The following is a 13,312-nucleotide window of genomic DNA, read 5'->3' as shown; positions in this document are numbered from 1 at the left end:
CATGCCGTCAAGCGTGATGTATGTCGTCGTGACGTACCGTATGCATAAACTAGACTAAAATACAGTTACTAGATTCATGACGTAATTGGAACCCCAATTAAAAACACACCAGCAGCACGCTGACGTAAGGCTTCATAGTGTGACGTATGTATTTCCGTATACCATTGAATCCGTGCTTTGACTTCTTCGTAGACTCGTATGACCGTTTCGCACCTCTTTCACGCGGTCATTACCGAGTATACTAACAACGTTTCCATTTCTTGTGCGAAAAAACTTCAAAACGAACGGGAAGATGATGGCAGATTCTAGCGTTAGGATTGTGCATTGCCATTCTGTAAATAGATGAAATGATAAAGATAAGATAAGATAAGATAAGATAAGATAACTTTTATTGATCCTCAAAAAGGAAATTCATTGCTCGTCATAATAACAAAGAAAACACTATAAAAACAAATATAGCATAAAACCATTCATATAAAAACATCTAAAAAATTACAATATAAAATTATCTTCTTGACTTCCTGTTGTACTGGATGATACCGGAGGGAATAAAGGATTTAGCAAATCGATTTGTTTTCACACTGAGGAGCCTCAATCTACCACTTGGATTAAGTTGGTCTATGATCACTTTGTGGAGAGGATGAGAGGCATCCGACTCAATGCGTTCGAAATCTTTCTGGAGGTGTTCTAGGTGCACATCGGTAAAGGAAGGCAGTTCCAGACCAATCATTTTACCAGCCCGACGAATGAAAGTTTCAAGGCGTTCTTTATTCCCTCCGGTAACATTACCAGCCCAACAGGAGAGGCAATACGTCCAAACACTACATATAACGGATCTATAGAACGAAAGTAACATCAAATCACAGGAGTTAAATTTATATAATGTTCTCATACAATACATTCTGGGACTTAATTTTTTGCTGATGAAGTCTATATGGTCTCCCCAACTCAGTTTATCATTGAAAACAATTCCTAGATACTTGTACTGGTCAACAATTTCAATTTCTTTACCTTTGATAGTGATTGGTTGAAAATTAAATTTAAATTTATGTTTAGTCCTAAAATCAATGATCATCTCCTTTGTTTTTGATGCATTTATTTGGAGATAATTATCGTCACAAAATTTAACAAATCTTTGTATTTCGCTACGATAATTTTCATCATTGTTTGAAACTATGAGACCAATAGTACTAGTGTCATCAGCGAATTTAACAACTGGGCAAAGCTCATCATTTAAAGATCTGTAATCCGCCGTATACAAGGAATATAATTTAGGTGCGTTGACAGTACCCTGAGGAACACCGGTGTCAGAGGTTACGATTTCTGACTTAACACCATTAATATTAACAAATTGTTTTCTATCACAAATGAAATTTAAAACTAAACGAACAATCGGACGGGGAAACTCCATATTCAACATTTTGTCTGCTAAGATATGGGGTTGTATGGTATTAAACGCAGATTGAAAATCAAAATACATAATACGTGCCGAGTGGCCTTTCTTTACATTATCTAGATGTGAATACAATTTATGTAATTTAAAATAAATCGCATCACTGGTACTACGGAGTGATCGGTAAGCAAATTGCAACGGGTCTAACACTTTTTCAGCATAAGGTTGCATAATTTTTAAAATAATACGTTCCAATATTTTCATCGCGACAGACGTGAGTGCAACGGGTCTCAAATCATTCATGCTGTTAATCTTAGGTTTCTTAGGTACCGGTATTATGCATGAAAGTTTCCAAATATCCGGGAACGCATGATAAGAAAGACACATATTGAAAATAAATGTAAATATACCATCAAGGTGAGGAGAGCAGACCTTAAGTACTCGTGGTGGGATTCTATCCGGCCCAGCAGCCTTCGATGAATTGAGTTTCATGAATTCGTTATGTACATCAGAAATGCTTATACTAAATTTGGGATCATCTTCAGTCACCCGACACAAGCTAAATAGAGCCTCTCTTTCTTTTTTAAAATCATGAACATTAAAACGGTTATAAAATTCATTTAACTCATTAACATATTGCACAGTAACATTCGGAATCGAGGTGGGTGTATTACCACCGTTTGTGTAACCACTCATAAGTTTCATACCCTGCCAAACTTGTTTCATATTATTAGACCTGAAGTTATGTTCAACTTTTTTCCTATAAATGTTCTTCTGTTTCATTATTTCAGATTTAATCTCTCTAGTCAATATTTTCATACGATTAGAGTCGCCCATCTTAAAGGCTTTACGTTTCTCACACAACAGTAATTTAACGCCTTTCGTGATCCATGGCTTGTTGTTAGGGTAGATTTTCACTTTTTTTAACTGGAACGCATTTATCAATACAAAAGTTTATGTACGAGCTCACTGCATAAGTAATACTATTCAAATCTTCATCCTCCGTAAAAATATCCCAATCGGTAGATTCAAATTCCGCTATCAGGGCTTCCTCGGCTTCAGGAGACCATTTACGTACATTAATAATTTTTGGTTGGCATGTCTTATTTAACGGGCGATATTTAGGACTGAGTAAAATCAAATTATGATCAGATTTGCCCAAGTTCGGTAGTGGGGTCGAAATATAGGCATCCTTCACACTAGAGTAGCATAAATCAAGAATCGCGTTGTCCCTCGTTTTACATGTAACATGCTGCTAACTTTAAAACGCACAATTCAGATTTAAAGATCGTTTGGAACTACCGTACCTTTTTTCACATTAGATTTTATCGTTTCCACTGGATGCAACGCCAGGGACATAAGCCCACCGTAAAGCTTGGTTCCCACTAGGACGCAACGCGAGGACGTAAACGCAACGCAAACATGTTGACCATTTGACAAGCAACAGTTCGAATAATCCATCACTTGCGATTGGTCAACTCACTTACATTGCGTTACGTTCTTGTGTTGCGTCTCTGGTTGTAGGAACTAAGCATTAGTACCTTGACCAATCACGACGCGAGAGTCATCCGAACTCTCGCTTGACTTTCGATTGGTCAACTCTCACGCTACGTCATTGCATTGCGTCAAAGTAGGAACCAATGGTCTGGCCTAAACGCACAATACTGTAATGGGTTTCATACTTACGATTGTGACGAGAATCAGACGGGAACGGGTCTTCACACGGTATGACGTCAGTTAGGGCTAAAATTCCTAGTAAAATGATTTGAATATTGCTGCAAATCAGCGCCATCTGAACAACTATAAACTTGGGGGTAAGTTTGTAACCATGCAACGGCTCACGTGACGCACGATAGAACATAATGAAGGCATAGATTGCAATGATGGTTGATATCAGTGTTATTATGTTGATCCATAAGAACGCCTCGTCCGCATTTAACTGAAAAAGAAACATGCAATGACATTTTAGAATGTTACTAACCTATCTTAAGCTCTGTTCACACAATCAAACGTTATGTGAAAATAAAAATATGATGTGCCCATATATGGACATTGCGTTGCGTCCTAGTGAGAACTAGTGTTTGACCAATCACTGGCGATGGATTATTCGAACTGTCGCTTGCCATTGGTCAACACGCTTGCATTGTGTCTACGTCCTTGGGTTGGGTCCTAGTGGGAACCTAGCTTAACATGCAATGTTCACAAATCCGATACATACTTTCAGTCAGTCAACGTCACAATCGGTTGTCTTTGTATATCTATACCACTTAAGATGGTGATGATGTATTAATGGTAACTCACCGAGCCTGGGACGTATGTACCATTTAGCCATAGCACTTCAGTAATGAACAAGACACTTGGCCTCAACAAGGCGCACTGGAACACTGCTATTTTTATACGAAGGAAATTCTTTCTGAAATTAAAGACAAGTTATATGAGAGAGTATATACGCGTCTCAAGCAATTGTACAAACTGTAGGAAGAAACTGGGGACCCCCTCCCCACCAACGTTTCCCAGCAGGAATAGACTTAACTGTATATAATATATTGTGACGTCATGACGGTCGTACTTACTCTGTCATTTTAAAAGTTGGCAGACATGGAAAGAAGCAACCAATCGGTGGACTCCGTAGCGACACCTCTATATGACTCATTTGCATAAGAATTGAACTGTGACCTCCGTAATAATCGATAATCAATATGAAGAATTGATAAAGACAAACCGAAAAATATCTGATGATAAAAATTATAAATATTTTAGTTTAACTCTGTCTACACTATTAAACTTGATGTGACACAAACATGTCTACACTATAAAACTAGTTTGACAAAAAAAAAGTGTGATGTGCCTAAGTACTGTTATGACATCATCATGTCCATATGAAGGCACATCACAGTTTTTCACATAAAGTTTGATAGTGTAGACACAGATGTAGGCATGTGTTATACTTGATATTGACATTACACACTGTTATGCATGCTATCCTTAATTTTACCTGCGCTCGACACTACAATCGCTACTTACACAGACGCTGTTAGGTTACATAATACTGCTGACCTAGGGATGTAGAGTCCTAGTAAGGACGACAAACAGAAAACCTGACAAAAAACAATGAAGAGAGAATTTAGAGGTACATTCTGTGTCTATTGTATATTCTATATAGGATAACCAAAAGTTATAATTTGCATATTATTTGCATACTCACGGGGTAGATACCTAATATCCATATTATACAATTTCGTCTGTCCGTATATGGTATTTTAATTGATACGTAGTGTGCAGCCTCACAAAATAATACGCACTCGACGAGTGTGATGATGGAGCATACAACCAAGATTGAGAGAAGTCCGGGGTGATCACCAATTGCTGGAAAGATACAATAAATTAAATAGTCGTTCTCTCCCGTGGTGGTGATAATTGCGTGGTTTTGGTACCGGTACCGATGCTAGATAAGCTTGGTTCCCACTAGAAAGTAACGCAAGGACGTAAACGCAACGTAAGCGTGTTGACCAATGACAAGCGAAGTTATAGACAGTTAGCAATCACAAGCGAATAAGCCATCGCTTGTGATTGGTCAATTCACTTGCGTTGCGTTACGTCCTTGCGTTGCGTCGCTAGTGGGAACCACGCTTTACAATGATGTTGATGTATCAAACGACATGTTGGTAAGGCGTGTTTCTCACTAGATACACAACGCAAGGACGTTCTCGCAACGCGAACGAGTTGACCAATTACAAGCCACTGTTCGAATAATCCATCGCTTGTGATTGGTCAAATCGTTGCGTTACGTCCTTGCGTTACGTCGCTAGTGGGAACCAAGCTTAATGGTGAGAGTAGTGCTAATTCTGTACTGTACGAATAGTGAAGCCACTTTTGATCGATATACTTTGGTTAGGGAGGTATGCCTATTATACATCCCTGCTTTGGTTATGTTGCTATATGGAACTGTAGAGGCATCAGATCTCTTTTTTTGGTTTGGTTGGTTGTGCCATGGTGCTTTCGTTTCACAATTAGTATATGGGTCGGTATTCGTTCCCATGTAGGTATATGCACGGTCCCACAGAGAAGAACAACCATGTGTTAATCTGGGCCTCCGTGGTAAAAAGTTGAGTTGATCAGACGTCTGACTTACTTGCAAAAAGTTCCCCAGCCGTCGGATCAAAGTCAGGACACGTGTCGTTTATTTCCTCCTGGACAGAAAACATGCTAGTTGTTGATGCTCTGATTATGTCCATCGTGATGAACTCTATAAACAAAATGTTCATTAACTCCGCAATGTGTTTTCAGTGGATAATTTGGGACGTTACGGACTGAGAGCCTATTTAGCATCTTCAGTTCAGTGGGGGATCCAGTGGCCGTATTAAACATTCATCACACTTAGACTAAGAGAAACACTTACCCTCTAAATGAATGCAATTTAAGGGAAATAGTTAATATTTTAGGGAAATATTTCACGCAAGTTCTAAACCTAATTATCTTTTCCTATTTAAAATTTAGTATAGTATCCGCCTATTCAGATCAGTAAGAGAATTGTCCTTGAATAAAGCTGACATTATTAATAATGATAGCAGCATATACTTACGATAAAGTTATTTTAGTGTTGTTTGTAGGTCATCCTTTATGAAAAACCCTTAATGGTACGCCGTGCAAACTATAAAATTATTGCGAAAACAAACCGTGTACCACTAAGAGAATCGTAGTTTCGGTTGACGTGCAATAAATTATTATTGATAATAAGTAATTAAGAAAAAGCCTACTGACTACCGGCGGTGTATCATCCAAAATTCCATGCTCCACATTTCCAATAGTTTCAATTGAGCATATGACCACTGCTTGCTACTCCTGTACAGAGTGAAAACGACCTTTATACCCTTAGACATGGGTAGATGCTATGTTTACCCCGTATCAGGTAATACTGTCTATCTTCAACATCCGATAACTAATGTTTGTATTATTATCAACAACTATTTCAGTCAAACGCGGTCGTGTCCAAAAGCGGTTGTCGTATAAGGCCTTATTTGTGATCCGCAGTGTCTGATGTTACAGAAGAGTCCCTTTCATCATTCATCTTTTCAAAACCTAAAGCTCTGTCTACACTATATAACAAAATGTGATGATGTGCCCAAATATGGTAGTGATATGCCCAATATGGTAGTGATATGACGTCATCGTGTCCATATATGGGCACGTCACATTTTTTGTCACATAAAGTTTGATAGTGTAGACAGATCTTCAGAAGATCGTTCTTTTATCTTGGTACCACCGCCAGCGATGCAATGCAAGGAGGTAGACGCAACGAAAGCGAGTTGACCAACAGTTCGAATAATCCATTGCTTGTAATATTGGTTAAATTCCGTTGCGCTTACGTACTTGCGTTGCGTTCTAACTAGAGTGGGAACCAAGCTTTTCTGATGGAGTTAATAACTTTACAAACAACAAGTTTAATTTATTCATCTTAATTTATCTTTTTTTTTCTTTTCTTCTAAGCCAATAAAAGTATTGTTACATACAGGGGCGCAGCCAACAAAGAATTAAAGGGGGGGTCAACCAAATATGTGAGTATTTTGCGAGCGAAGCGAGCAACCATGGGCTGGGGGCCAGGGGGCCGCCAAGGGCCCCCGGTCGGGGGAAGCTTTGGCGGTCTAGCGCCATCTAGATCATTTGAATCGGTTTACACACACACAAATATGACAATGTTAACACTAATAAACTGAAACAAAGAAAACAAAAAACAACTCTCATTTTCATTACATAACATTTTTATATTCCAGGCTGCCACAGACAAACACTTTTTTTCTTGCTTGTTTGTTGATTTGTGTAGAGAGGCTGTAAACTCAGAGGAAGAATTATTTGAATTCCTCCCTTTTCACCAATACAAAAGTTGCATGAAATGAACGTAGAGTTGCAAAAGTTTGAAAAAAGAAATTAGAATGATAGCATGGAGTGATATTATTAAATGAGAACCGTAAGTTTAGAGTTCATACACTGTGCAAGTCCAAGAAGCTATCTTGGCTCCGTGTGTATGTGAGACGCTTATCATACCCAGTACATACAATATTTTGTTTAAAAATATACCTATTTTGTTCGAATGTATAGTATAGGTGATATCTTATACATAATTGTAATAACTAACTTCTAAATTATTATCATACATTTTACGTTAGTTACTATAACGGTGCTCTAGACATCGCGTGATGCATCTTTAAACATAAGTTTGGAACATTCTTCTTGGCTTGGAGACAGCATTCGCGAATGACATTCTCTGTATTAATGTTCATGTTAAAGTGTATGTTCATGAGGCACAATCCCGAAAGCTGCTCATAAGACATGTGATTTCGCAAACAGGTTTTCGTTCTCCACAAAGTCGAATAACTCCGCTCAGCTTCAGCAGACGTTACGGGCATAGGCCTACGCGATTAGAAGACTTGCACGCACATTCGGGAACACATCTGGATCCGCTAATTTTACACAGTCGCTTCCATCACTGAAGCTCGGAATGAAGATGTTCGTGTCTTGGCAGATCACCGTACCAAATTCAAGTTCCTTGAAGACTTCTTCAACATTACACTTCACGATAGACTCGGGTGCTACGCCAAATATTTTAAAGCATGGCCTGTTATCGGCAGAAAAACGGGTTTTTAACTCGGTTTGTAAATGATCAAGAAGTTGATTTGGTAATACTGCTCGGTAGTAATCTTCCACAGTATCTCCAGGATGATTTGATCTGTATTGTTGTCTCATGTTTTTATTTATTTTTTTCTAAAAAAAAAGGGGGGGGGGGGGTCAGGACCCCCGTGACCCCCCCCCCCCCCTCCCCCACTGGCTGCGCCCCTGACATACCACTAGGCCTACAGTTTCAACCTTTCATTGTCATGATGTTTTGAAATACCATGTGGACACAATTTAGACCACGCATCTATTGTTTTAAGCCCATTTTATTATTAAATGTAAATGTGTATAATTAGTGCATTTATATAGCCTATATGCACAGACAGTTAGTCGGCCTACGGTATCATGAGAAACTTGCGTAATACAACATCTCATGTGAAACACATGTGGTGCCTGTATCATGGAATCTGTTGAATAATAATACGTTTGTCGACATCTTAGTAGTAGTAGCTTTCATGTACAACCATGGAAGGCGTGATGTCACTGAGTCTAGAGCAACCTATAAGAAAAAAAAACAGTATTTGTTTCGTTTAAACCAGTAATGTACCATTATATTATGCAGTCGTTGCTATTCATACTCGTCTATAGGCTAATAAATAGTAAAATATCGTCGCTGTACAATGTTAACATACGTCATGCATTCTGATTAAAACACGTGACACATTCCACTCATTGCGTGATTTAAATGTTTTTGCTCTCAACGTTTTTGACACCGGTGCGTTATAGTATGATAACGATACCGTAATTCACTTACCGATTAAACACATACTTCTTCTAAACTCTTCTTTGAGAATGTCAAGAACTTGGGTAACACCCTCTTCGCCCTTTACAAGATGAAATACTATTATGTAATTAAGTGTTGCTTGTAATTATATTAAATTATTAAGATTATTCAAATTATTTACGTTACGTTACTTACGTTGCATGCAAGGCCCCAAAATATTGGTCGTCCAATGAAAACCGCTCTTGCACCGCGCGCTAAAGCTTTAAGAACGTCAGTTCCGCGTCGTACTCCTCCGTCCATGTATACCTCAACGCCAGATCCCTCGACGGCAGCAACAACCTCGGAGAGTGCGTCAATCTATACGGATCACATGATATTAACAAAAATGATTTATTACACTATGTTTTACCTTCATAGTGTTAAAAACAACCGACATTTAACACATTAAGACACAAAGCTCGTCTTGGCAAGGAACTCGTAACAGTCTATTGATCTCATGCCTGGCTGCGACAAATACCGACACTACTGTACTGTATTATATTCTCCACGGCGCGAGTTGTTTGTCGCAGCCACAGATAATTCTCCGGAGCTCAGCATCCCGTTGTTCGATCGATTGCCTTGATTTAACTAATAAGAACACCGCGGCAATTTGTACTTACGGTAGCTGGTAAAAATTCTAGCTGTCTGCCACCGTGATTTGAAACCAATATGGCGTCGGCACCATACTGCACAGCTATCTTTGCGTCAGCACCTGGTTGTCAAGATTTCAAATACAGTACTTTAAAACGGAAATGATATTGAATCCTATATTTTGACGGTGATTCCTTTCTATACCTTTAAGTTTATGATTTTTAAAAATTGTTGGCCAATAATAAAAATCAAGGAATTTCACTTTTATGGAACTGTTGGGTCAATCAAGATGGGCCTACCCCTTTGCTTAATATACAGACGACCCATTATACCAGAGGGCCTGGTTCATGCCACAACTTGTTTTATTCATTATTCATTACCTGTTGTAATACCTTTGACTACAATTGGTAATTTAGTGATAGTTTTCAACCATTTTATATCTTCCCAAGTTTGCGCGTCATCAATTTGGTATTTTTCCAGGCCTGCGTATTCTAAATTGATAGATCTGAAACAAAAAGTATATATTTATGCGTACAGTATATAACAATAAATATTACAGTATTAGGATATTGAATTAATTTTGTATTTAGTTACCGTACGTCACAATTTTTAACGAGAGATTTATTTTACACTGCGGACATGTTTGAGACAACCAAGATATGGTACCGGTACACGAACATGTTTTGATTTATTCGTTACTTGATGTATAATTGGTATTTTTACAGCACTAATTAACGTAGGCAGGTATTCATCAAAATTAACCTTAAGAGATCTGGATGATCTTTCAGGCTGATATTTTTGTAAGCCGAATCTCGTCGGTTTTTCCCAAATACTGGTTGATCGGCTGTGAGAACTAGCGCTTTAAAACCGGCTGCATCTGCTCGTCTCACAACGTTTTCTGTGATTCTTTTGTCTTTGAATAACTGAACCTGCATCCAATAAAGACCGTCAGGAGCTGCTTTTTTAACGTCTTCAATTCTGGTGTTAGAAAAGGAGCTCAACACCATCAACGTGTTGGCTGAACAAGAAGCTGGTAAGTATAACAATAGATTAGTAGGTTTACATTCAAAATGAATATTAAACTTACGGAATATATCTTTTACAATTTTCAGTAGAAGTGTGACATTATTTTACGCATACGGTGATAATGATTAGAAACCTTGTTCTTATTATAGATTTCACAATATTAGTTATTTTCAGCATTATTTTGGTTGGGTCAATTAAATCGAATTTATTGTATTTTAGATGATACTTACCAAGCCAATCTAACAACAGGATGCTGAACTCCGGAGATCAAATGGTTTATCTGTGACTGCGACACGATCAGCTCCGCGCGCCGCGGAGAATAAAGCGTGGTTCCCACTAGCGACGCAACACAAGGACGTAACGCAACGCAAGTGAATTGACCAATCACAAGCGATGGCTTATTCGCTTGTGATTGCTAACTGTCTATAACTTCGCTTGTCATTGGTTAAAACGCTTGCGTTGCGTTTACGTCCTTGCGTTACGTTCTAGTGGGAACCAAGCTTAATGTACATAGTAGGCCTACAGTACTGCTTGTATTTGACGCAGCCAGGCATAAGATCAAAGGACTGTTGTTTGTTCATCTTGGCAAGGGGAGCTCAGTGTGTTCTGTTGTTAGATTGACTGTATACCTTTAGCTGTTGCTTTCTCGCCTTCGTTATAGTCTGCCAATCTATGAAAAGCAGTCGGTGACATAGCAATAGGAGAGGCAATTGTATTTCCAAGTAACGTGGTACTGGTATCCAATTTAGATACATCTTGGAGAAGACGTGGTCGGAAACGGTACCTGTTGAATGGCCGAATTTGGAAATGTTAATAACATTTATGTTGTAGGCTGTGTGAGAGAATTCGATGGTACACATACGTTAATACCCTGACATAGATGGTGATGTATGTCTATCACTATCAAATGGTATGTGACCGAAAAAAATGTGATGTGCCCATGATGGGGTTGTAAATATTTAGCTTAATATCACTTTGTTGTGTTTGTGTTTTTCTTTTTCTGTCTCAAAATGTCATTTTTTGTTAATGTAATGCGTCCGTATAATATGTTTTATGTTTATGCTTAGGACTACAAAGACAAGCCACTTTGGCTTCTGTGTATCTTAACCCATAAACTTTGTAAAATATTGAATATTGAATGTCATCTACCATATTTGGGCACATCATACTGTTTTTGTCAAACTAGTTTGCTTAAAGCTCTAAACGTTCAAACTTTATGTGACAAAAAAATATGCTGTGCCCTTATTTTATGAACATGATGATGTCATATCACTATACCATTATTATTTGGGAATATCACTACCGTATTTGGGCACATCACATTTTTTTGTCAAACTAGTTTGATAATGTGGACAGGGCTATAGGAGTATTATCCTACCTGTCGAACGCTTTTTTGTTATCTGTGAGTGTCACCATATCGTCACTGCCACCAGCTATCCACTTAAAGCGGGCTTTTTCCAAAATAGTTTTCGCTAGATTTTCGAAATCTTCAAGGCAATCGAACTTCTCTGTCATCGTGTAAAGGCCTACCTTCTATCTTTTGTATGCTTTTAAGTCTTCGTGTTGCGATGTTGTTATTATATGTAGCACTACTCTCAGAAGTGTGTTTCTGTTACAGATTTATAAGTTGTTTAATAAGGCCTAACTCATGTTTAATTCATAAAATGAACAATTGATTTTTACATATAATATTAATTTAGCCATGAAATTTAAAATTGAATATAGCTGCCTACAGAATGGTTGGTTCCCAGGAGGCAACGCAAGGAAATGAGCACAACGCAGCGAGTTGAATTTGACCAAAGACAAAGCAGTTGAATAAATCCACTGTGATTAGTCAAATACTATTCCAGACGGAGTTTTGACTTAACATTAGTTAAACGATAAAATGCTGGCACATATGGCGTTTCATACGTATACTACTTGAGCTTGTACTTCAGACAAACATCGAAAAGCCTCGAAATATACTGTCAGACTTGGGGCAAGTCTATAGTAAAATACTTGCGCTATTGTGTGATACGCTAATTGCGTTAAGTCTCCTATAGTGGGAACCAAGCTTTAGGAGGCATATTGAAGAATACTCATACTAAAATGTAGCCTGCGCATAGCCTATTGCATCTTGTAGGCCATATAGTGCGAAGAATAGGCGAACACTGAGCAACTTATTATAACTAACAGTATGGAGCCTACGACTGACTTGATTCTGAGCCAACACGTCCTAATTGTTCTTACCTTCAAAATACATATACTGTAGTTGAAAGTCTCATTACATACCCATATTCGTCTTGGTTTGAATAACTTGAATTTAATTATCGTCTAATAATACTAAAACTACGATGTGGTGTAGGTCTATAGTCCTATAATAGTGCTTTATTAGCAGCCCTTGCTGTTGCTGCTCATTCAGTGAAAATAATTATTCACGGATATTCCTATCATCCAATTAAATTTTATGTTTCATCATCATTCGACTGGAAGAGATTTTTACTGTTTAACAAGTCTAAGTTGTTTGAATTTGTACCATCGTTTTGAATTCGTTTCTTTTAGTTTAGGTCCTACTTCTTAAGTAGAGAAAAAGTCATCGGTCCCGATTAACAGGGGACCGCCGGCTCAAGCTGCCGTATCGTATTTTGAAAAATGGTAGGCCGTGACGCACCCAGTTTATCCATCTTGCAAAATGTTCTATGTGGGACCACTGTATTGAATGCCGAGAGATGAAGTCGACAAACAACAGAATAACACTTCTCACTGTCCAGATTGTCTAAGGGCTACATTTGCAACATGCAAGAACCGCGTCTTTGTCAATGCCAATTTAATCGAATTGTGGTAAATTCAATCCATCCGGATCGTACGCTAAAATAGGCCAAAATAAAATG

At 38.2% G+C, this 13,312-nt stretch overlaps 2 protein-coding genes across 3 annotated transcripts; both read right to left on the bottom strand.

The window, feature by feature from the left end:
- Nucleotides 1-24: 24 nt before the first annotated feature.
- LOC140060914 (organic solute transporter subunit alpha-like) lies at nucleotides 25-5,628 on the bottom strand. Its single transcript, XM_072107284.1, has 7 exons — nucleotides 5,526-5,628; nucleotides 4,599-4,759; nucleotides 4,418-4,491; nucleotides 3,967-4,125; nucleotides 3,695-3,806; nucleotides 3,080-3,332; nucleotides 25-332 (listed from the first exon to the last, which is right to left on the bottom strand). Exons 1-7 carry the CDS (start codon nucleotides 5,626-5,628, stop codon nucleotides 133-135), a joined length of 1,062 nt encoding a protein of 353 aa, XP_071963385.1. The 3' UTR covers nucleotides 25-132.
- Nucleotides 5,629-8,214: 2,586 nt separating this feature from the next.
- On the bottom strand, nucleotides 8,215-12,853 carry LOC140059835 (2-Hydroxyacid oxidase 2-like). Of its 2 annotated transcripts, none has more exons than XM_072105777.1 (9): nucleotides 12,714-12,853; nucleotides 11,821-12,051; nucleotides 11,072-11,226; nucleotides 10,179-10,446; nucleotides 9,797-9,921; nucleotides 9,446-9,537; nucleotides 8,982-9,143; nucleotides 8,817-8,886; nucleotides 8,215-8,561 (listed from the first exon to the last, which is right to left on the bottom strand). In XM_072105777.1, the coding sequence occupies exons 2-9, from the start codon at nucleotides 11,955-11,957 to the stop codon at nucleotides 8,500-8,502; spliced, it is 1,071 nt and encodes a 356-aa protein (XP_071961878.1). In that variant the 5' UTR covers nucleotides 11,958-12,051; nucleotides 12,714-12,853; the 3' UTR covers nucleotides 8,215-8,499. The 2 variants fall into 2 exon arrangements, with proteins under 2 accessions (XP_071961878.1, XP_071961877.1); XM_072105776.1 differs by having other exon boundaries at nucleotides 12,672-12,845.
- Between the last annotated feature and the right edge of the window lie 459 nt (nucleotides 12,854-13,312).

The sequence above is a fragment of the Antedon mediterranea genome, chromosome 10, assembly GCF_964355755.1.
Source record: "Antedon mediterranea chromosome 10, ecAntMedi1.1, whole genome shotgun sequence".
NCBI classification, from domain to species: domain Eukaryota; kingdom Metazoa; phylum Echinodermata; class Crinoidea; order Comatulida; family Antedonidae; genus Antedon; species Antedon mediterranea.
The sequence above is the reverse complement of the archived record's forward strand: the minus strand, read 5'-3'. Positions and strand labels throughout refer to the sequence as shown.